At 42.8% G+C, this 24981-nt stretch overlaps 1 protein-coding gene across 4 annotated transcripts in view; it reads right to left on the reverse strand.

Moving 5' to 3' along the window:
- The window catches only part of ehmt1b (euchromatic histone-lysine N-methyltransferase 1b), a 47785-nt gene extending 23051 nt beyond the window's left edge, over nucleotides 1-24734 (reverse strand). For 2 of the 4 annotated variants that reach the window (XM_034297032.1, XM_010877638.3), the window contains exon 1: nucleotides 23174-23251. In XM_034297032.1, the coding sequence (XP_034152923.1) occupies nucleotides 23174-23236 (63 nt within the window). In that variant the 5' untranslated portion in view covers nucleotides 23237-23251. Of the gene's footprint in view, nucleotides 1-198; nucleotides 325-23173; nucleotides 23252-24623 lie in introns of those variants that run through there. The other 2 variants (XM_010877641.3, XM_010877640.4) reach the window with 2 other exon arrangements.
- Between the last annotated feature and the right edge of the window lie 247 nt (nucleotides 24735-24981).

Genomic DNA, 24981 nt, shown 5'->3' on the forward strand with positions numbered 1-24981 from the left:
TCTGAGCAAAGAGCAGAAGAAACAACTGATGACAAACTAGCAACCTAAATGTCAATGGCAGAGATGAAAAAGCCACAAGAGATATGGAAACAGAACAAGTTCAATGTGACAGAGGACCATTCAAAACCAACCAAGGGGAATGAGTAGGCTAACGTCTCTTTCCCTGTGGTAAATATGTGCTTGCAGCAAGCATCATACCTGCATTCTCCTGATGGGCTCCATTGAGGAGAGTGGTTGAGAGGGAGAGAGTGTGCGTGTGAGAGAGAGAGAGCGGGAGTCTCGAACAGATTGTTCCTCTTTTCCTTCTCCCCGCATGCACACATTCACCTTGTTGGTCATGTGACCCTGCAGCTCCCTCTGTCGGCCCTCTCTTCAGAGAGCTTCCACAGAGCATGCTCAGTCAGTTCGAATTTCAGTGGCTCTCCTATTTTTTTTTCTCCCTTTCTCGCGACCTGTTTGCTTACGAATGCGCACAGCCATTTTAGGAACAGCAACAAAAAAAAAAAAAAGAGGAAAGGGAACTCTGCAAGGGTCCGAGGAAAAGAGCTGCGTGTGTCAGTACCCTAAAGACCCAGTATCTGCTCTCCTTCACAAGGAGAAAAAAAGCCCCTAATGCAACCAACATGGGAGGGACTTTCAGCCATCTTATTTCTGTCAAGAGGCCTTTGTCTCCACAGAGCCTTAGGGCAGAAGAGAACACACAATGTTATCAGGCCAAGCAAACTCGCCAACATCTATGGCAACACACCTGTGAAATAGTTTAATGGCAGGCCACTACCCTGGGAGACGATAGAAATAGCCTCTCAAGCCCAAAATGTTCTATGGCATGACACAGAGAAGATGGATATCCTGTTTATTCTATTGCACCAAATGAAAGGTCCATGGGAAATAGAGACAGTTTGAGGATGAGAACAATGTGGACTGCTTATGATCTATTCAGCCACAACGTAGCAATATTGGTACATAGTAGTGTGATTCAAAACCTTCCCCTAGCTGGGTGACCGGTCCACCATATCTTTTGAAAGATTATATATTTGTGGATCAGGATCCGTCCATCTCCCCTAATTTTGTGGTATGACTCTTAAAAGATTGGAGGTGTCTTCTGCCCTGGCTCTATGAACACTAGAAAACCACTCTAAAGAATCAATCCAGAAGAATAGGTGACCCTAGCACACAGAACACAAGCCAACATCCTCCTCTGATTTGACATAAACAGATGTTTAATCTTTTTTTCTTTCAGAATGTCAACTGTATTTTGGGATGGAGAGGCTAGCATTTTTAGCACATTCTATTAAGAACCAACCTCTCTCCAGAACACATGAAGATAATTAGGCTACAGAATGGGAACACAATGATGCTCACTGCTTCTACAGCCCTTAGTGTCCCTGCTGCCTGTTGTTATGGAGGTTTCTAGCTATCAGCATCGCACCACAAAGCAGAGTGAGAGTCAGTCTACCAAGCATGCTCAGTAAACAGCATCTCAGCCATTTTGAACCTCTATCAACTGGCAAAGAGGCATGGATTAGGATATGTCAAAGACTGGCAGTGACATTCCTTAAAATCTAAAAATGACTAATCCTACTGACCCAAAAACCCGGAACATATGCATCTGTTTGGACAGGAATCAACAGAGTTTCCTACATCGATAGAGCTGATTCAGGAAGAGAGCAAAAGGGAGAGAAAGAGTGCATGAACGAGAGAAAGAGAAAGAGCACACAAGAGCATAAGGTAAAAACATGCAGTAGGAGCGAGTAAGAGGGAGGAAGAACACTGTTATAGGAACTCAAGTTAGAACAGGATTTTGGTCAGTTGATGCTGCAGCAGGCCCATGGGAATGCAGGAGGCTTGATGGTCCTCCCCCAGTGAACCATTTATTTGTCCGTATCTCTTTGACCTAAGGCCTCTGCAATCAGTAGAACATAGACACACACAGCAAACGAGGCTACCAGATGTCACTAGTAAACTGTAATAAACATAAGAAATATTGCCATTATGGACGTTACCTAAAATGTAACGCTTATTTATATGAAACATAAAGACTGTGTTTCTAAGTCTTAGGTCAAAGCATTGATTGCCTTTAAATTACAGGTGGTATGAGTTTATATGAAGCCAAGTTCCACACTCTTTATCAACAATAACAATACAAGTTGAATGAAGACAGGAGTGAACTCCCTCAAATTTTCGTGTGTATGTGTGTATACACACACACACACACACACATATGTTTGTTTTTGTGAAATGTGGGGACCAGAAAAACTAAATTCCATGCTCCCTTGCCCTAACCTTAACCTTAACCCTAACCCTAACCTTAACCTAACCCTAACCCTAACCTTACCTAACCTAACCCTAACCTTAACCTCAATAAAGTAACATTTATGGCTAAACTTTACCTAGATATAATGGCTAACCTTAACCCTAAACTTAACCAACAACACCTGGACCTTAAAGAAACCCCAATTCTAAGTCTAAAGTTAATTGTAAGTTTGACCCTAAAACTTAACCCTGAGCCAGAAAATGACTTTTGAAATGTGGGGACATGAAAAATGTCCCCACAAGTCACCTTGTTCAGGTTTTAGTATAGTTGTGGGGACAAAATGTCCTGACAAGTCACACACACACAAAACATTATGACCACCTGCCTTAAACGCTGCTGGTCCTCTGCGTCCTGCCAAAACAGTCCTGACCCACAGAGGCGTGGACTCTGAGACCCCTGAAGGTGTCCTGTGGTATCTGGCATCAAGACATTAGCAGAAGACCCTTCAAGTCCTGAACATTGTGAGGTAGAGCCGGATCTAACTTTTTGGTCCAGCACATGCCACAGATGCTCAATCAGATTGAGATCTGGGGAATTTGGTGGTCAGGGCTACGCCATGAACTCTTTATCATGTTCCTCAAACCATTCCCGAACAATGTGCGCAGTGTGGCAGGGCGCATTATCCTGCAGAAAGATTGCCATCAGGGAATACCATTGGCATCAATGCGTGCACCTGGTCTACAACAATGTTTAGGTAGGTGGCATGTGTCAAATTGACATCCACATGAATGCCTGGACCCAGGGTTTCCCAGCAGAACATTGCCCAGAGCATCTCACTCCCTCCACCAGCTTATCTTCCCACAGTCTATCCTGGTGCCATCCCTTCCACAGGTAAACGGCACACATGTAAACGGCCGTCCGTTTACAAAAAGAAAATTGGCCTCATTGGACCAGACAACCTTCCTCCACTGCTCCAACGTCCAGTTCCAGCACTCTCGTTGCCCATTGTAGGCACTTTCAACAATGGGGTTCATCATGGGCGATGCACTGTGTGTGACACATTCCTTCCGTAACCATCATTAAAACTTCCTGTGATGTGCCACAGTAGACCTACTGGTTTGAACCAGACGAGGTAGCCTTGGGTGCCCAACACCCTGCCGGTGGTTTGTCCCTCCTCGGACCACTGTCGGTAGGCACTCACAACTACTGACTGGGAGCACCACACAAGCCTCGCCGTTTCAGAGATACTCTGACCCAGTCATCTGGCCATAACAATTTGGCTCTTGTCAAAGTCACTTAGACTTGACTCCTGTCAATTTCTTCTGCATTCAACACATTAACCACGAGAACTGATTGTTTGCTTATCATCTAATCTACCCAGACCTTGAGATGTACCCTTGTTAGGAGATGATCAAAGTTATTTGGTTAATCTGTGAGTGGTCATAATGTTTTGGGCCATCAGTGTATATTTGTATATACATTTGACACAAATGATCAGTTATATTTATACAAAAAACATTGACAAATGTGCAATAAACCCATACACCATCGATGGGTTTCCCGGCATTAATCCAAATATTTGTCTATAATATCACAAACCAGCGCTGGTGAGAATGCTTTCAAATCTGATTAAGCCTGAAAATATACATGCCGGTGTACATTAAATTGCTATTCTATCAAGCGTTTCATTCTCAAAATGTAAACAAGCTTAAACGGGATCTTTGTCAACATATTTGCTTCAATTAACTCAACCCAAACACATATTTGCTTATATGTGACCATTATTGATAAATGTCCCATATAAAATTAACCAAGTGTTTCTGGTCTACAGGTAAAATACATGTTAAATGTAAAGTGAGCTCATGCATTTCCATACCATTTCTCACAGGGCCCTTGAACCCACAACCCTGGTTTTAACAAGTGCCAAGGTCTTACTAATAAAGCCACAGTAGACCCCTATAGAAACTTACATTTGAACCATTATTATGTATTTCTTAGTAGTCTAATTAAACTGTACACCATTCGTTTTCAGTTTCAAAAAAGGTTTAATGAAGAACAATCCATGTCCATCATGTATAGATGTCCATTCCTAAGCTGGAGAACATTTTAAAGCACAGAAATCGGGCACTGAAAGATGACCTGATCCATCTTGGCAATCTCCATTTGTAGAGACACAGCAATTATTCTCCTGCCCTTGGTTCTTTACATTTCACCATAGGCAACCATTGAGGTAGTACTTGGATAAACCACTGAGTCACCATTGATGGGGATGGGGAGGGTGAGACTAAAGCTCTACACTCCAACATCTAGTTCTCCACACGGGCACTGTCCCAGCTCAGGTCACATGACCAACTTTCTGAAAAAAGCTCTGATATGCTGTGTACTGGGCATGCTCAAATGGAGCCCTGCTGTTCTTCATGGAGAAGAAAGAGAAAGGGAAAAAACTGTGAAGCCATTTTGTGAAACAATATTAAGAGACGACAATGGGAAAACAGTTAAGGGCTCTATCACATTTCAGAAATGTGTCTGTCTAGTCAGGAAATCATGTATGTTTACTCAATCAGTGACACACATGACAATTAATTATTTCTTAATCACAACACTACAAAAATATTTTCCAGAAAATTAGGAAATCAAACAGAATTGTGTTTGTTGTATATCAGGTTAATGTCAACGTAACAGCTGGGCATTGTTTACATTTGGAGAAAAATAAGAGCCTATGAAACAGTGTAAATGTTGTTTAAGGACATTAAAGAAACAGAACTTGTGGGTCTCAGTAGGGGCCCGGACATGTAGCGGCATTTCATTGCAAAACCCCCAGAGTTTATAAAACACTGTAAAAGTGATCAAAAAGTAAGGATTGATGATTCTTTTACTATATTAAAATTTGACTCCCACAGTCGTGGTTTGCCAGTGCACAAGCGCGGCACAGTGAGAAACAATCCACGCAACATGCTAAATTGTGTATTACCTCATTTACCTATTAGCCAAAGGCCATGTGAGATTGCACAAAGAGCAAGAGCCGCAAGCAGCCAGAAATGTCTAATTGAGTATACAAACAGTGGCAATGCACCCTGTGGGACCCTTACATAATTTGTCCCATCTTTTAAAGATTTCTAGGTCAGTGACATTTGTTTCACAAAATTGTATAGACGGATTGCGGTAATGCGCTTTGCATGCTTAACGGCACACTCTAGTATGTCAGAACGTGTATTGAAGGGCAAGCAAGCTCTGAAAAATAAATGTCGTCATTTTTTGTTTAATTTTGTAATGCATTCATGCCATAACAATTGCACTACAGCTGATTTCGCGTGTGATTGTGGTTGTCCTTCTTTGAAAAATCCATTGGATAACTTTGAGTGATGCTATTATCAGTAGATATATTGAAAAAAGTAAAAAATAGGTTTCAAGATGTTTCCATAATCTAAAAGACTACAGCTCTGGAGTAATGGTGCTTTGTACTCTTGTCTAGTCCTGCCCCAAAGGCAGCTTTCGTTTAATATCCAGTTGCGTTAGTTTTTAACCTTGTCAGACAGTTAGCTAGCTAGCAACACAATGGTTTCTCATCAATACAGGTTGGATTATGAGTTTTATATAATATGCTTTAACATGGTTATACTGTGCTATTAGTGATGGGACGGTTCGTTTATCTCATGGTTCGGTGCGTTTTGCCTTTCAAAGCACGTGTTTATTTTAACCAATGCTTGATTCTTAACACTGTAGTATGGAATACAAATGCATTATATTACACAATATTTTATAGCAAAATTTCGTAGAATGGAGAACCCGGAAAAAAAATTGTGTTGGCCATGGTGTAGGAAAATGCTGATTTACATAACTTGCCGATAGTCCCAGTCTTGTCGACATCTCTTTCATCGTTGTCCATCTTTACAAAGAAACAGGCAGTAAGTGGGAGGCGGCACCTCAATTACAATGATGGACACGGGCATTCCATCAAACCAACTAGCGTGTGTTTTTATACGTTTTTAATAGAAATACTTGCTTCAAGTTGAGAGAACGCATGACGTTTTGCTTCATGTTGAGAGTATGCCTAGGAGACAGTTGCTCCATTTCCTGCACAAACTGAGTACGGCGCCAGCGACAGCTTTATTTTATTATTTCATGGTTAATTTTTTTGGCCCCATGGCGCATTTTGTGGAATTATTTAACCATGAAGTTTCATGCTACGGTATAGCATTTTAGATTCAACTTTGTCACAGAACAGTTCGAGTACAGTACAACGAAATGCAGTCAGCATCTAACCAGAACTGCAAACAGAAGAGGGCAGGAAATTTACCAGTATTAAGTATAGCATATGTTACAAATGGAATATATCAATGTGCAATACATACATTGTACATTTACAAGTACAATGTATGTACAAGTGGTAAATGAATAGTTGTGTGATGAGGCAAATGCAAGTGCAAATTGCAATTCTGACTGTGCAATTGAGCAAATTGGAGATGTAAGGTCGCATTTGCAACTTAAATGCAGGGATAGCGGCAATGAGGTTCCTGATGTAAACATTGAAAAATGCAAGTACAAAGGCATTTCTGAATGTGCAGTGCAGACAAATTGAAGGTGCAAGGTTGATGAAACAACTGAAAACTTCCTTATCAGACTTGGAGTGTCAAAGTCCAGAAGTACAAGAGAGAAGTGCAACAAGGTCTCTGAGAGGCGGTACTAAGTGGTGGGTGGGTACAATTAGTGATAGGTCACAGTTCAGCAGGGTTACAGTAGATGCAATGAAACTGTTCCTGAGCCTGCTGGTGCGGGAACGAAGAGACCTGTCAGATGGCAGGGGGGCAAACAGTATGTGGCATGGATGTGAAGGGATTTCTGATGATGCTGCGCGCTCTATGCATACATCTTGCGCTGGAGCTCTACGATAGCTGGGAGCTGGGCACCAGTGCAGTTTTCACCATCCGTTGTAGGGCATTCCAGTCGGCCACGTAGCATCTGCAAAATCACACTGTGGCGCAGTTTGTCAGAATGCTCTCAATTGTGCGGCGGTAGATGTTCACATGGATCTTAGAAGACAGACGGGCCTTCTTCAGCCTCTGCGGCACCTTTTTGACCATGGTTCAGGTGTTGAGGGTCCAGGAGAGGTCCTCGTAGATGTGGACAACCAGGACTTTGAAGCTGGACACATGCTCCACCTCAGTGCCATCAATGAGAACTGGGGCATGACTGCAGCCTTTAGACTTCCTGTAATTGACAATGAGGTCTTCTTTGCATTGAGGGACAGGTTGTTGTCAGCGCACTAAGTTGCCAGGCACTTGACCTCCTTCCTGGAGGCTGACTCCTCATTGTCACTGATCTGTCCTACCACAGTGGTGTCGTCTGCGAACTTGACAATGGTGTTGGAACTGTGTACAGGAATGTAGTCAAGGGTGAAGAGAAAGTACAGGAGGGGGCTCAACACGCAGCCTTGTGGTACACAAGTTAATTTTCAGTATCAGGGTGGAGAAGTTTTCTAACCTGACCAACTAGGGTCTGTAGGTTAGGAAGTCCATAGTGCAGTTCCAGAGAGAGGGGCTGATCCCTAGGTCATGGAGTTTGTTGACCAGCCTAGAGGGGATGACTGTGTTGAATGCTTAGCGAAAGTCTATAAATAGCATCCTCACATATGTGTTGGTTTTGTCCAGGTCAGGGCATAGTGTAAAGCTGTGGGGATTGCGTCCTCAGTAGACGTGTTTGACTGGTAGGCAAACTGGCAGGGATCCAGGGTTGGGAGAGGCAGGACTTAACGTGGGCCAGAACCACTCTTTTGAAGCACTTCATGATCGTGGGTGAGAGTGCGAGAGGTCAGAAGTCAATCAGAATAGACGCAGTCGACTGCTTCGGCACAGGCACAATGGTTGTGGTCTTGAAGCATGTGGGGACAACCGCATGGGCCAGTGACAGGTTGACAATATCAGTAAAGACTCAGCCAGCTGTCCAGCACATGCTCTGAGCACACACAAAAGGACGCTATCGGGATCAACAGCCTTGCGTGCATTCACGCAAGGGGCGGGGGGGATGGGGTCTGGAGGAGTTCAGCTTTAATGGCCGGTTCAGTATGAATGATGTATGAATTTTGATGATTTTTTGTGCATATCCACTGGGAGGATTTTGCAGTGTCTCTCTGGGAATTTGTGACCATTCAGCCAAAAGAGCATTTGTGAGGTCAGGCATTGATGTGGAACGAGAAGAACTGGCACGCAATCGCTGTTCCAATTCATCCCAAAGGTGTTCACTGTGGTTGAGATCAGGGCTCTGTGAAGGCCACTCAAGTTCCTCCACACCAACCTCATCAAACAATGTCTATATGGACAGCGCTTTGTGCACAGAGGCACAGTCATGCAGGAATGGGAAGAACATTACTCAATCTGTTGCCACAAAGTTGGAAGCACCCAATTGTCTAAAATGACTTTATACCCTGAAGAATTAAGATCAACCTTCACTGGAACTAAGCGTAATTCATCACTCCAGAACAGGGCTTACATTTCACGGCGACCACAACAGCCATGGCTGCCAATGCCTCGAGTGGCCGTAATGCCATTTTCCCCAATACATTGTTGTGGCCAAAGTAGCCATTGTGTCCTTGTTGGGCTGAAAAAAAAAAAAAAATCTTCAGTTTGCTGGCTGTGAAATTGACACTGCTCTTTCTAGATCCGAAGTACCAGTCACTGGCAGGAACTTTGACATCTTAATTGTTATTGGCCAACGCCCACCAGAGACCATCAGTTATCGAGGCTGTGCCATAAAATATATCTGCTTAAGGGAACAGGGCATAGTTCAAAAACAAACATGAAAGTAAGGTAAACAAATTGTATATTATAGTTTGCTGCTTATCTTCAGTTATGGTATGGTGCTTTTATTGGCGTTTTATTTTAGCTAAAGTTAACTCAAATGTAATCGGTAAAGTTATTTTCTGAGTTAGCTGGTTAATGACACCTAGCTAGCTAACTTTCTTTTGTTAAAATCTGTCTCATCAGTAGACTGTATTTCTTAAATTAGTAAGCATTTCTGTCTTTCTGCGCAGCTGGCTAAGATGAATCATTCCTTCTCTTCAGAATCTGAACCCAGACCTAGCTACACTAAATATAATATGGCCACCCTATACTAATTTATAATAAATTGCTTATCTTAAATTACTTTAGTGAAGACAAATTTTTTTAGCATGTTAGTTACTTGCCTAATTTCAATTGTATTTATGTTGCTTTCATTAAATACAACTAGCTATCTGTGCTAAAACAGACCTACAAATTCATAATGATATGACCAGCCCAGCTAAAGACATCTTGATTTATTGGATAAAAGGTGTTCAATTTAAGGTGATTTGGGGCTTTCTTGTCAAGGGGTTAACATTGAGCTAGCTAACATCGGTTAATAAAATGTATGTCTAATGACTATCACAGGCACACAAGGGTAGAACTAGGAGGTAAGGTTGGTGATTATTAATTATTTCTCATTAGTTAATAATGCATGAGGGGGACACAAGCTTTCTTAAATCACTACAGTAATTGTTTTTCTTTTAGGCAATCTTGCTTTATGGCCTTAGTGCCCTGGCTGATGGCCTTGGTGCCCTGGCAAATTATGTACCCCCTTTTACGTGGCCTTGCCCGTAAAACGGATACATTTGATGCCTGCTCCAGAGAACACGTTTCCACTGCTCCAGAGTTGAGTTGCTGTGTGCTTCACATCACTCCAGCCAATGCTTGGTATTGCATATGTTGATGTGAGGCTTGTTGTATACTTCCTGTTCCAAAAAGGAACTCTGTATAGAGTAGACCTGGGCAAGATAAGGCCCCCGAGCCGGATCCTGCCCGCTGAGTCATCCTATCCAGCCTTTGAAAATAATACAAAATAGAAATACCTTACGAGGTCTGCAGATTGTTACTTTATTTACTGTTGCATCCATCCATCTTCTTCCGCTTATCCGGGGCCGGGTCACGGGGGCAGCAGTCTAAGCAGAGCTGCCCAGACTTCCCTCTCCCTAGAAACTACCTCTAGCTCTTCCAGGGGGACACTGAGGCTTTCCCAGGCCAGCCGGGAGACATAGTCCCTCCAGCGTGTCCTAGGTCTTCCCCGGGGTCTCCTCCCGGTGGGATGGGCCCGGAACACCTTCCCGGGAAGGAGTCCAGGAGGCATCCGGAACAAACCCAAGCCAGCTCAGCTGACCCCTCTCGATGTGGAGGAGCAGCGGCTCTACTCTGAGCTCCTCCCGGGTGACCGAGCTTCTCACCCTAAGGGATCGTCCAGCCACCCTGCGGAGAAAGCTCATTTCTGCCACTAGTATCCAGGATCTTGTCCTTTCGGTCATGACCCAAAGAGCTCAGCTCTTTCTTCACCACGACAGACCGATACATCGACCGCATTACTGCAGAAGCTGCACCGATCCGTCTGACAATCTCCCGTTCCATCCTTCCCTCACTCGTGAACTCGTGAACCCCTAGATACTTAAACTCCTCCACTTGAGGCAGGAACTCTCCACCAACCTGAAGTAGGCAAGCCACCCTTTTCCGACTGAGGACCACGGCCTCGGATTTGGAGGTACTGATTTTCATCCCCACCGCTTCACACTGGGCTACAAACCGTCCCAGTGCATGCTGAAGGTCCTGGTTTGAAGGGGACTGCTGCATATTTATTATAAAATATATAAAATAAAATTGGCAATCCAAGTACTTTGTACAGCAGTATCATACTGTCTGTTTAAAATACTTTTAAGTTGAAACAAGCTATTTGCGTTGCTATGATACATAGGGACCAGCATGCGCAGAAGTTATCATTTGTTCATGCTATAAGCAATTAATGGCTAGCGAACTCTGGAAATGTGCCTGTCTAAGAAAAGTTGATAACGAAAGCAGGGTATTTAAAAAAGAATGGACAGGGAAATATTTATTTGCAGATAAAACAACTTGCTTAATTGTAAAGGTAACGTCGCTGTTTTTAAAGAGTACAATTTGGAGAGGCACTTCCAGAGCACGCATGCGGCCAAATACAAAAAACTGTCACCCGATGCTAAAATTCAACAAGCCCAAGCACAGATCCAGCTTCACTGACAATCATCTTGCAGCAGTACCGCACACTGCTTCAGCAGAAATTACTCCTGACTTCAACTCACTTGTCAATGCCCACACAAGGCTCTCCTGTTCATATTGAGTGAGTGGCCCTAAAAATGTATTTATTGGGTCGGGGCTGCTGGAATAGTTGTCGTTAAAGTAGTAAAAAAAAAAAAGTAAACTGGCCCCGGTTGCTCTCAGGCATTTTTAGTGTGGCCCCCCAGGGAAAAATATTGCCCACCCCTGGTAAAGAGTGATGTAACTGTTGATGATAGACGATCTTTCCGCAATACGTGCTCCAGCACCTGACGGCCACACTGAGTATGCGTGGTCTACTACTTTGTTGCTGGGCTGTTCCTAGAAGCTTCCACTTCACAACAATAGCACAGTTGAACAAGTCAGATCTAGTAAGGAAGAAATATCGACTAACTTGTGGCAAAGGTGGCATCTTATGACATTGCCAAGTCACGGAGCTCTTCGTTACAACTTACTGTATTGCCAATGTTGTCTGTAGAGATTTCATGGCTATGTGCCGGATTGTATGCACCTGTGAGCAATGGGTGTGGCTGAAACATCTGAACTCAATTAGTAAGGGTGTCCATATATTTTGGCGATATAGTGTATGACCAAAATTAGGCAAACATTTGGTAGAATCCCCACAGCGGAAAGCGAGGGCTGGAACATGTAAGAACCAAGACAGCCAAAGGACTTTCAAAAACATCCTCCCTAGGCACTTGGGCAGAATGGTCTAGAGGTACCAGTGAGTAGTGATGGGTATTCCATTGGGACTCTTGTTTTGCCTAAAATAGACAACTTATTCTGAACAATCGATTACTAAGACTGCAACTAGCCAATAGTAACTACTACGCGCTAGCCCAAGCTAGTTAAAGCTATTGTGTACAGACGATAGCTCAACAATTAATAAGGCAAACAATGTATTTGATTTAAATAATAAAATTAGACATTGTAGCGTGCACTTCATTAAAGTAATCAGCCTATATTTCCGTTAAAATGTGTGGAAATGAATCTTACTACTAGCCAGTGGCCAAATGTTTACAACATGGTGCCAAAATAGCTCTAAATCTCAACATTAATAACTTGAATTATAGTTTTCTAGACCAAATATGCCTGGTTAGATGTAGCAGGTAGCATTCAGACCTGGTTAACAGATTTGTTCACCATGGCATCTCCAGACGCTTTCACGTCTGTCACATGTGATCAGTGTGAACCTGCTCTCATCTGTGAAGAGAACAGGGTGCCAGTGGTGACAATTGTGGTGTTCTCAGGCTAATGCAAATTGAGCTACACAATGCTGGGCTGTGAGCACATGTCACAGTAGAGGACGTAGGGCCTTCATGCCATCCTTATGAAGTTTCGTCAGAAATATGCACACCAGTCGCTGTAGGGCTCTGGCAACCACCTCCTCGCACAAAGGAGTGGATACCGATCCTGCTACTGGGTTGATGCCCCTATTTGGCCTAGTCCAGCTCCCCTTGTGTAACGGCACGTCTCTTGGTATCTCCCCCATGCTCTTGAGACTGTGCTGGGAGACACAGCGAACCTTCTTGCAATGGCACATATAAGATGAGCCATCGTGGACGACCTCTGCAACCTGAATGGGCTGCAGTTACCGCCACATACTACTAGCAGTGACAAGAACACTAGCAAAACACAAAACTAGAAATGAATCAGTCAGGAAGGATAAGAAGAAAGCAATTGTTTGTGGCCACCACCTGCACAACCATTCCCTTTTGGGGGGGGGGGGGGGGGGGGGGTTGTCTAGCTGTTGCCTCTCCAGTGCACCTGATATCACTTTTATCTGCACCAAAACAGGTGAGATTTATTCACAATCGCATATGCTTCCTAAATGGACATTGTGTTATACTGGGATGATTACGCGTTCCCTTAATCCGCTAGCTTTTCACTGGGCAGCAGTGCTAGCTAGCACGAGGAAAGGTAAGGGAGCTTTATCCCTTCCTTCTAACCATGAACATAGTACACTGTGGGTACAATCAAAAATGATTAAAAAAGGTGCATATTTGTCGATTTTTGTGAATGAACTTGAACATAATCAACAGCTTTGGCTTGGGGAAATATAAAAAAAATAAAGATAATTCACATGACTATGCAGCATCTGTTGGATTTCTAATTTATAGGCTATGGATATTTTATATTACATTCATATTTAAACATATGGACATTTGATCTTCATTTTAACATCAGAAATAGAGGTGGTATAAAAAAAAACAATAAAACTGAAGTAATGTCTTGTACATAAGATTTGTAAAATGACATTCATAGAAATGCTATTTCACCCCAAAATGGAGTCGATGTATCGGTCTGTCGTGGTGAAGAAAGAGCTGAGCCGCAAGGCGAAGCTCTCGATTTACCGGTCAATCTACGTTCCTACTCTCACCTATGGTCATGAGCTTTCGGTCATGACCGAAAGGACAAGATCCCGGATACAGGCGGCCGAAATGAGCTTTCTCCGCAGGGTGGCCGGGCGATCCCTTAGAGATAGGGTGAGAAGCTCGGTCACCCGGGGGGGGGCTCAGAGTAGAGCCGCTGCTCCTCCACATCAAGAGGGGTCAGCTGAGGTGGCTTGGGCATCTTTTTCGGATGCCTCCGGAACGCCTTCCTGGGAAGGTGTTCCGGTCCCGTCCCACCGGGAGGAGACCCCGGGGAAGACCTAGGACACGCTGGAGGGACTATGTCTCCCGGCTGGCCTGGGAACGCCTCGGTGTCCCCCCGGAAGAGCTGGAGGAAGTGTCTGGGGAGAGGGAAGTCTGGGCATCCCTGCTTAGACTGCTGCCCCCGCGACCCGGCCCCGGATAAGCGGAAGAAGATGACATGACATGATGACCCCAAAATGTATTATTAATTTATAACATTTATTACTGAAAATGCCAGGCGCATCACTGGGCATGTGCATTTTCTAGGGAGCTGGCCAAGGCCTTCACTAACATTGTCAAACTGTCACTATCCCAAGCGGTCGTCCCCATGTGCATCAAGACCGCAACCATTGTGCCAGTGCCAAAGCAGTCATCTGTGTCTAGACTGAATGACTTTCGACCTGTCGCACTCAAACCCACAATCATGAAGTGCTTTTCATGAAAGACTAGTTGTGCCTCACCCCTACCACCTTAAGTCCTGGATCCCTACCAGTTTGCCAACCGGTCTTACAGGTCTACAAAGGATGCCACCTCCACAGTTTCACATTCTGCCCTGACCCACCTGGACAAAACTATCACCCATGTGAGGATGCTATTCATAGACTTCAGCAAAGCATTCAACACGGACATCCCCCTAAGCTGGTAAACAAACTCCATGACCTAGGGATCAGCCCCTCTCTCTGTAACTGGACTCTGGTCTTCCTAACCAACAGACCCCAGTCTGTCAGGTTAGACAACTTCACATCCTCCACCCTGATCTCGAACACTGGTGTTCCACAAGGCTGCGTGCTGAACCCCGTCCTGTACTCCCTCTTCAATGCAAAGAAAACCAAGGAGCTCATTGTGGATACAGGAAATCGAAAGGCTGCAGTCACGCCCCAGTTCTCATCGATGGCACCGAGATGGAGCGTGTCCAGCTTCAAATTCCTGGGTGTCCACATCTCCGAGGACCTCTCCTGTCCCCTCAACACCTCAGCCCTGGTCAAAAACGTGCGGCAGCACCTGTACTTCTCGAGGCTGAAGAAGGCCCATCCATCTTCCAACATCCTTGTGAACTTTTACCGCTGCACATTTGAGGGCATTCCGACTAACTGCGCATCAGTGTGGTTTGCTGGTTTCACGGTAGACGACCAAAAGGCCCTGCAACGGGTGGTGAAAACCGCCCAGCACATCACAGGTCCATCTTGCACCAGCAGGCTCAGAAACAGTTGCTTCCCATCTACTGTAACACTGCTGAACTGTGGCCCATCACTAACCATACCCACCCTTCGTACTACTGGACTCTGTCACTGCCTTACAAAGTCTGATAAGAAAGTAGTGTACAGGTCTGTGTCATTGCAGTTCTGTATTTTAATTGCAAATGCTGACTCGCACCTTAAAATTGCTTTCATTGCATATTCAGAACTACCACTGTACTTGCATTTTCAATTGTAGCACATGCTACCCTACTCCTTCGATTTGCCTTGATTGCAAATTCAGAATGCCATTGACAATTACCACTTGTACCCGCACAACTATTTATCCCACTTGTACATACATTATACTTAACACTTGTACATTTTCTACCCTCCTCTATTTGCTTCCATTGCACATTTAAAATTGCCCTATGTAATGCAGTTGCATTATTTGCAGATCTATAAACTCCACTTGTACATACATATACTTAATACTTCTACCCTGTCTATTTGCACTTCTGGTTAGAAGCAAACTGCATTTTATTGCACTGTACTAATTCAATGACAAAGTTGAATCGAATTACATCAGGTGCAAATTATTAGAAAATTGTTAGAGAGGATTTTGGAAGAGTCTGTCTTATTTAAACTACAGACATTTACTTTGGTTGTCTTGGCTGTAGATGCATAGGAGTCTGGAAAGGGATTTAAAAAGATCTCCAAACAGTTAGAAATCAGCCATAACACTGTCCGGAAAATAATTTACAAGTAGAGAACATTTAAAGCAATGGCCAACATGGCCAGGTCAGGCCCTAGCAAGTTCAGCCCAAGAGCAGACCGCAAGATGCTTACAGAACTCTCAAGTAACCCTGAAATGTCATCATGGGACCTAAAGGTAGCTCTTGCCACAGTTGATGTCAAAGTACATGCATTTTTCATCACAGGTTTGATTTCCATAGGAGGTGTGCAAGGAGGAAACCTTTGCTGTCAAAAAAACATCAGGTCAAGGCTAAAGTTTCCCAGAAAACACCTAGACAAAGAACAGGACTCCTGGAGCAATATGCAAAGATGGATCTGAATTATTTGGGCACAGTAACAGAAGACATGTTTGGCACAAACCAAACACAGCATTTGACCAAAAGAACATCATACCAACTGTGAAGCATGGAAGTGGAAATGTCATGGTTTGTCATGGTTTTGCTGCTTTGCTGCAGCACACCATCATAGAATCTACTATGAATTATTTATTGTATCAGGGGGTTCTTGAGGAAAACTTGAGACCACCTGTCCCTAAAATCGAAGCTGAAGTGAATGTGGACCGTGCAACATGACAATGACCCAAAACATTCCAGTAAATCCACCAAGGAATGTCTAAAAAAAAGAAATGGATTGGGTGAAGACTTTGTTTTCAGCAGGAATTTATATTTGTTCCTTTTGTTGATAAACAAATGAAAACACAATTACATTTTCAATTACATCACCTTTATCTATAGCTATTGTTTGAAGTAAGATCAATGATTGATGTCCATATTTCTTCAAAAATAAATGTTTCATGAAGTTTTTCACATGACTGTATGTTGGGTGTGTTGGATTCAGTCAGGGCCAACTCCAATCTTGCACAATCACAGACATCTAAATGGCCAGAAATGCATTTTTTTGGGGGGGTTCGTTTCAGTGTTATCTTACCACTTTTTTAAAATTAATAAATAGCTAATGTTTGCTATCCACTCTTTATCCTTAACGTTATTCTTCACTCTTCCAAGCTAACCATCCACAAATAGCTATACCTCATATACAACATTAACTTGTGTTATCAAAGTATATGATATAATATTTATCGTAACTTGTTAATGTTAACACAAGTTAATGTTCTCACACTTGCAAACCTCAGCTTGTTCAAAAATTATGAGTATTTTATAGACTGGGTAGCAGAACATTTTTGCAAATTAATTACAGAGGCTGAATTTAGCACCTGGCTTACATGGTTGGCTGTGGCATGCCTCACGCACATAGTGCATGTCTTATTCACATTCTTCTTCAGATCATTATTAACGACAGTAGTGGCATACTATCACTATTAATAAAGGTAGGTTTTATGCATTGTTCACTATTTGAATGTGACCAATTTTGAATTTGTTTTGGATGTGCTGCTCACCTTTGCCTGCGTTTGGTTAGCTAGGTGCAATGCACTGTGGGTAAAATTAGGATCTTAGTGTATGGTTAGGCATATCTTTTGTGTTAGAGAAGGTTGGTCTCTGAAGTGGTGTTAGATACAGTTTATCATTTTTGAGATGTTTGGTAGATAAAGTTCTCTTGTTGTGCTGGTTCATCGTCTCTGGCTTTGTCATCACTTATTTTGGCAAACAAATACACACCTTGTGAATAGCAGGAAGGGCAGATTTAGCAAACATTTTATGTTTTTGATTATGTAGGCTCAAAATGACCGATTTCAGTAATATCTCTCAGAACCAAGCAAGAAACTAGTTAATAACTAATTTATAGAAACATCAGCACCACAACTGCTCTTACGGTCTTGGTAAAAAAAAAAAACGTTAGTAAAAAGGACACCACTAGATTCAATAACTGCTGTTGCTCCCTTTGTCTGAAAACTTCATGTATCCATTATTTGCCCACTCTTCTTTACAGTACAGGTTCAAATGCGTCATGTGTGAGGGCTTTCATGTATAACATCCCCCTTCAATTCCCCCAACTGCATTTCAATAGGATTTAGATCTGGGCTTTTCCATAACCCTCAGGTTTTTATTAATTTTGAGCTATTCTGTTGTAGCTTTGCTTGCAGGTTTTAGATTGTCGACCTGTTGGAAGATTCATGTTCACTTAAGCTTAAGAGGTAGCCTAAAATTCTCCTCAAGAGTTCTCTGGTACATTATGAAATTCATGGTACACTCAATGATGGCAAGTTGGCCAGGCCCTGAGGCAGCAAAACTAACGCAAACCATAATGTCAGTGCAACCTCATACGGCTGGAATGAGGTTCTTCAGTCCAAAGGCAGTATTCTGTTTTTGCCAAACACGGCATCCGGGACTCCAGCCAAACAACTTCAACTTCATCTGTCCAAAGCACACTGTTCCAGTAGTTTGGGGTTTAACCCAGGTGTTGTCTAGCAAACAGTCATTCTTCTTTCTTCCTGACCTCCCATGTAGCCCAGGTTTGTGCAGTCTCTTTCTGACAATTGAGTCACGCACTTCGATATTGATTGTGGCAAGAAAGGCCTGTTGACCCGGTTGAACCCAGGGTAGAGAGTTCTGTGAACGGTTTTGGTCAGCTCTTGGCCTGAATATAGTCAGACGACCTGTCTTATGTAGATTGCCAGTGGTCTGGAAATTCCTCCATTTGTAGACGATCAGTCAGATAGTGTTTCCTTCAAATTGAAATCCCAACCTATAGTTTCTGCTTGGCTATTTTCTTAAGCCCCCAAACACATTGGCTACACAATGCTTCTAGCATACATAGCATATTATTTCCTCTTCATTATGTCGGAGCCACCTGAAAACATTTTGCCACTGAGCATCAAAACTATGTTTATTTGAAGATTTAGGAAACACAAAAATATTAAATCATTCAAGCTTTATAATTAATCACAGTGAATATTATTGCTGTCTATTTTTGTTGTTATACGATGTTCTTGTTAATTTGACTTGCATTAAAAATGCATCAGAGCTGTAGGCCTATCTATTACAGCCTAGTTGGGTTATTTCCTCCATCCATGACTTGACGCCACATCATTTAGAGCCAGATCTGTTATGAATAGATCTCAAATTTAGCCCCGGATCTCGAATGGAACAAAAATAATAATAAAAATATAGCTATCTATAACTACGATTGCGCATTATGACATGGACGTGTAGCCCGCTAGCGTGTACATCGAACTTCTGCATGTACATTCAAAACCCTGTACTTTCAGTCCTGGGCGGGAGGGTGGCCTAAGCCCCGAATGTATTGTGATCCTAACGATGCCTCTGGCCTAATCTAATCATCTTTTCACCAGTCATCTTTGTCTGTCTCGCGAACTCTTTGGAAAAAATCTGTGATTCTACTAGACGTCATGTGAAATGTTAAAAAAGGTTATGCATTTTTATTTCAGTTTTATTTAAACATTTGCACATGCTTTGGTGTAAAAAAAACTAGATTACACTTGTTTTTCCGACATTACAGGTTCTGAGGTCGCAGAAATGAGTAAAGTAATTGACAGTAAACTGATCAATTTGCGTAAATGCTACATCATCTATACAACCCTATCTGTAAATCGACCCGCCCAAGCCCATTAAAAATAGCCCAATTGTGGAGGAAACGTACCCATCTGGCAACACTACCAATATGAAAAAGGTTTCCTTCTACGGTCACATTCGATGCAGTTTATCACCGGTAGGCTATTTAGTGTATGAGCACAAAATTATGTTTTACCATGCTGACACAGAGGCGGTGTAAGATTTTGGGAAGGCGGCCGCCTTTGAGTTTTATATGCAGGAAAATCCTTGATTATCCCTCGTCCAGACTTTTTTACGAAACACCACATTTTCTGAGACATTCCCCCCCACCCCGGAGGTCTGCCAGTGTGAAGACAATTGTGTGGAACTGTATCAAGTTTCTTTGCAGTGCACATGCACATCACTCGAATTTCCCTCAAATGACACCCACAATTCCATGTGGTACGTTTTGAACATGCTAGTGCAAATGTAATGTGTCTTGTAATGTCTCTATCCTATGCTATTTTGTTCCTGAGCAAGACTGCTAACCTAATTTTGGCGGGCTTAACAGGTGCGCTTAGCCTTCATGAGCACCGGAGGCATTGGCTTAGAACAGTGGTTCCCAACTCCAGTCCTCGAGTACCCCCAACAGCCTACATTTTTGTTGTAGCCCTGGACAAGCACACCCAATTAAACTCAATGAGAGCCTGATAATTATTTGACAAGTTGAATCAGCTGTGCTTGGCTGGGACTACAATGAAAATGTGTATGGTTTGGGGTACTTGAGGACCATAGTCGGGAACCACTGGCTTAGAACACTGAGCCACAGGGTTGATTTTCAATGGAATATCTACATAGATGTACAGAGGCCCATTATCAGCAACCATCACTTCTGTGTCCGACTGGCCCATTGTTTGCTAATCCCAGATTATCATTTACAAGACGAACTGACAATTAGAAAACCCTTTTGCAATTATGTTAGTGCTGCGGAAAACTGTTGTGCTGATTAAAGAAGCAATACAACTGTCCTGGTTTGGACTAGTTCAGCATCTTCAGCATCAGCGTTTCAAGGTTTAACTGCAGGCTCAAAATAGCCAGAAACAAATAATTTCTGGCTGAAACTCATCAGTCTATTCTTGTTCTGAGAAATTAAGAACAAGAATTTATTCCATGCGAGAAACAGCCAAGAAACTAAAGACATTGTACAATGTTGTGTACTTTACCCATTTGAAGAAAAGTGCAAACTGGATCGAACCAGAATAGAAAGCGGAGTGGGAGGCCCCAAACACCTCACAGTTCCTCAACTGGCAGCTTCATTAAATAGTACCCGCAAAACACCAGCCTCAACGTCAACAATGAATGTGGCGTCTCTTCTAGACAGAATTCTTCCTCTGTCCAGAGTCAACTTAATCTTTTCTTTGCATTGGCCAGTCTGAGATGCAGCTTTTTCTTTCAAAAGTAAATTTTTAAGTGACCCCAAATTACTGAATGGTAGTGTGTGATCAGCCATAACATTATGACCACCTGCCTAGTATTGTGTACGTCCCCCTTTTGCCGCAAAAACAGCCCTAACCCATAGAGGCATGGACCCCTCTAGACGTCTGAATGTGTGCTGTGGTATCTGGCACAAAGACATTTGCAGCAGATCCTTTAAGTTCTGTAAGTTGCGAGGAGGGGCTTCCTTCTACACATAGTGCATCCTGGTGCCATGTGTTCTACAGGTAAGCGACGCACAAGCACCCAGTCATCCACGAGATGTAAAAGGAAATGTGATTTCTCAGACCAGGCCAACTTCTCCCATTGCTCCGTGGTCCGTGCTCATGAGCCCATTGTAGGTGCTTTTGGAAGTGGACAGGGGTCAGCATGGGCACCCAGACTGGTCTGTGGCAACGCAGACCCATACACAATAAAGTGCGATTCACTGTGTTCTGACATCTTTCTATCAGTACAAGCATTAACTTTTTCAGCAATTTGAGCTACAGTAGCTCATCTGTTGGATCAGAGCACAAGGGCCAGCCTTTGCTCCCCACGTGCATCAATGAGCCTTTGCCACACATGAACCTGTCGCTGGTTCACTGCTTTTCTTTCCATGGACCGCTTTTGATAGGTACTGACCACTGCAGATCGGAAAACCCCACAAGGACTGCAGTTTTGGAGATGCTCAGACTCAGTCGTCTAGCTATCACCATTTGGCCCTTGTCAGAGTCGCTCAGATCCTTACGCTTGCCCATTTTTCCTGCTTCTAACATCACCTTTGAGGACAGAATGTTCCCTTGCTGCCTAATATATCCCACCCACTGACAGGTGCCATGATAACAAGATTATCTGTGTTATTCACTAAGAAAAACATTTAACTCTGAGTTAGCACTTTTTAGAAAGAGGCAATACTAATTTTCATATTATTAATCGGAACTTCATTCTCTATAGGGCATTGGTGTGGAACCGCTTTCTGACCGGGGTTTGATTGCAAAATGCTGTCATTTTTTTTTTTTTTACTGAAAATCTTACATAGCGCAGCTTTAAAATGTGTGTACACAATATAAGTGGTTGCATGTATTGTGCTTTTGAGAAGGGTCTTACAGCATTTAACGCTGCAATGAGTAGGATTTTTTCAGTTAGAAAACTAACGTTTTGTCCCCTATAAACATGCTGTCTAAGCTAATGAGGCCCTCTAAGAGTTGTCTAGCAACACAGATAGCTCAGTGCCTGTGGAATGTAAATGAATCATTTTTGGAGCGTGCCGCTACTTTCCAGCCATTTCTGTTCCAACAATCCCATACCAGCCAATCACATTCGGTAAGGTAGGCCATCCAGCCTACCTTAGGCCATCCAGCCTACCTTAGGCCATCCAGCCTACCTTAGGCCATCCAGCCTACCTTAGGCCATCCAGCCTACCTTAGGCCATCCAGCCTACCTTAGGCCATCCAGCCTACCTTAGGCCATCCAGCCTACCTTGCCTTCTGCGAGGCAGGCCTTCCTCATAGGCTTATTTTGAGAAAGTGCCTTTTATCTGGAAGCTATATATAGCATAAGTACGCCATCGGGAGTGAAGTTTGCTTACTGTAAGAAACTATAACGGTAGCCAGAGACCAAAACGACAAACTGCCAATTCCTCCCTTGTATTCTATAGCATACACTATGAAAACTGCAAAAGAAGCCTAGCTCTCTGTAGCTAGCAACCAAGAACCCTAAGCTAACGTTAGCAAGGCTATGAATAACGTCAAATTGGAATAGCCAATTACCAGCAGGATATTAATGCCAGAAGAAGTGGGTATACTTTATACTTTTTTGCAAGATAGATGATAAATAGAGTAGGTCAACAAAGAAGACGGTTTTGATGTTTGGTAGGTCTACTTGTCTTGTTCAGCAAAAATGTAAATGTGTACATTCACTTTAATCAAAGCTGGAATTTGATAAGGATACTTATCTTTTGAATGATTAACAATAACATAAACACCCCCAAGCATTAGAATTGCTTTGTAACCCTTTCCAGATTGATATGCATCAACAACTGTTTTCCAGAGGTGTTAAGGGATTTATTTTGATTGCGGCATGATGTGGCTTTGGAACCTGTGATCTGACAACTTCAACCTGATGGAAAAGGGCCAATGTAAGTCAAACTGATTGTTTACCAAAGCATTCAAACACCTGGCCCAAATAATCTCTCTCATTGGGTAGAACACACTGAATGTCTGATTAACCAGCACAGAAATGAAAAGAAACATGCACCTAACTTTGGAGTGCGTTTTTCCACCTCGGGCTCCTTCTATATGTATTACAACAACCCACAAAATAATTTAGCAAATTAATTGTGACTAACCTGCAACAACGCAAAAGAAATCAGACATGGGGCAAATACTATTTCGTGGCACTGTAAATGCATCCCCGTCAACAAACCCAAAACCCTAACAAAATAGAAATGAAGTTTACGACATTTATAGGGAGGAGTGCTGGCTGAGTAAAAGTGCTGTACTGAATAAAATGTCATTTGAGCTCCCTCTGTCGGATTACATCGTATTGTCACCATATTGGAAAACGTATATCAGGCTTTTAGTGAAAATGCTGTATTACTTAAAGCACTATAAATTGCCGCAATGCATAGCCAAGCATTTAACCATGTTGACTGAGTTAAAACAGATTTTGAATATTGGGGAGCGGTACAACACTGTCACCTGCTAACTATATACTTTAGTCACGTCTGGCTAGACTTAACACATCCGTATGGTTGTTACTGTTCTTGATCTGGCTACAGTAATTAGCTAACAACGCCGTATATGACCCTAGGCATTATAGCGTAATTTAAACAATCATTTTAAAAGTCACCGATCAGGTACAAATGTGGATATATTGCGTTGTATTGACAATTAAATGTGCACGATAACGTTATTGGGGATTAGTAGGAAGACCCCGCTCAATTCAAGCTCTTCCCATATATACTGGTTTAGTGGTTTCCAGTGTATTATATCTTTGCTCAAAGCAAGCTTTAACTTTTGATATGTCAACTGCAGCCAACACTACACAAATGGATTTGAGAGGGAACTTGGCTTTATTCGATGCTCTTCCATGTCTCTAGCTAGCTAATGTTAGCTAGCTACATAGCTCCAAATAAACGAGAAAAACACAATTACGTATATCAACGGTATTTCCATCCATTTGGACCTCAAACAATCTAGAGTTATATATTTAAATGATCCTGTGTTAGTTACCCATGTCAGCTTTTAGTTCGCTAACAATACAACTAACGAGAAATGTTATCAGTGTTGCTAAGCTAATCAGCTAGTAAGCAGGTTCCTGCATGTGTGGTGAACAGTGACAAAACACATGGTTCTTGCAGCAGCAAATGCAAAAATTATGTTGAAAATCATTGCAAGAGAAAAAACAACTGCAATAAACAGAGTTTTCTTGTTTTGCACAGGTAGCTTAAACCCTACACTGATAGTGACATGGCCCTGGAACTTGTATGACTGACACCAGAACAACATAACCGATACCATCAACTCGTGCAATTCAGGTTCCTGGGTAGCGCATCCTCCTAGCGCTACAAGCACATTCAATCGCCCTACCAACACAAAAGCACAGGGTTTCAGGGTTGACAGTGCCGGGCGGGCAGTTTGAAATGAACCCTAAGGAGGTCTCACCAAATGTATCCGAGTTCACTTTTCTACGTTAAAACTAAGACATTTGTTACTACACGCAAGCACATACATTAACGCGGGGGGGGAACACAGCTGAAGGAAAACAATATTGATGTAAATGTGGCTCTCGCTTACCTCGGCTTGCACCGATGCCATGGTTCTTTTTCCTAAACAGTCCCCGCCCAGTCTCCGCCCACTTGATTTACTACGTCATCACATGTATCCTTTAGAGATCCTAGAGAAAAGATGTCAGTATGAGCCTCATTGTTCAATGAATGGAAGAACGTATAACGTTCCCGCCCAGCAGACAGTCGACCAATCGCGTTCAGATTGTCATGCTGCGTCACGCGGTTGCTAAGTTAATCATCGCGACATCACTTTCAGAAAGCCAGAACACGAAACTGCAAAATTTTCTAATAAATAATAAAAATAACAAGTTATATATCTTAGATCCTATCTTAGAATATTTGTGTTTTTGTGTTTCTTATTCATT

The sequence above is a fragment of the Esox lucius genome, chromosome 14, assembly GCF_011004845.1.
Source record: "Esox lucius isolate fEsoLuc1 chromosome 14, fEsoLuc1.pri, whole genome shotgun sequence".
In the NCBI taxonomy this organism is placed as follows: Eukaryota; Metazoa; Chordata; class Actinopteri; order Esociformes; family Esocidae; genus Esox; species Esox lucius.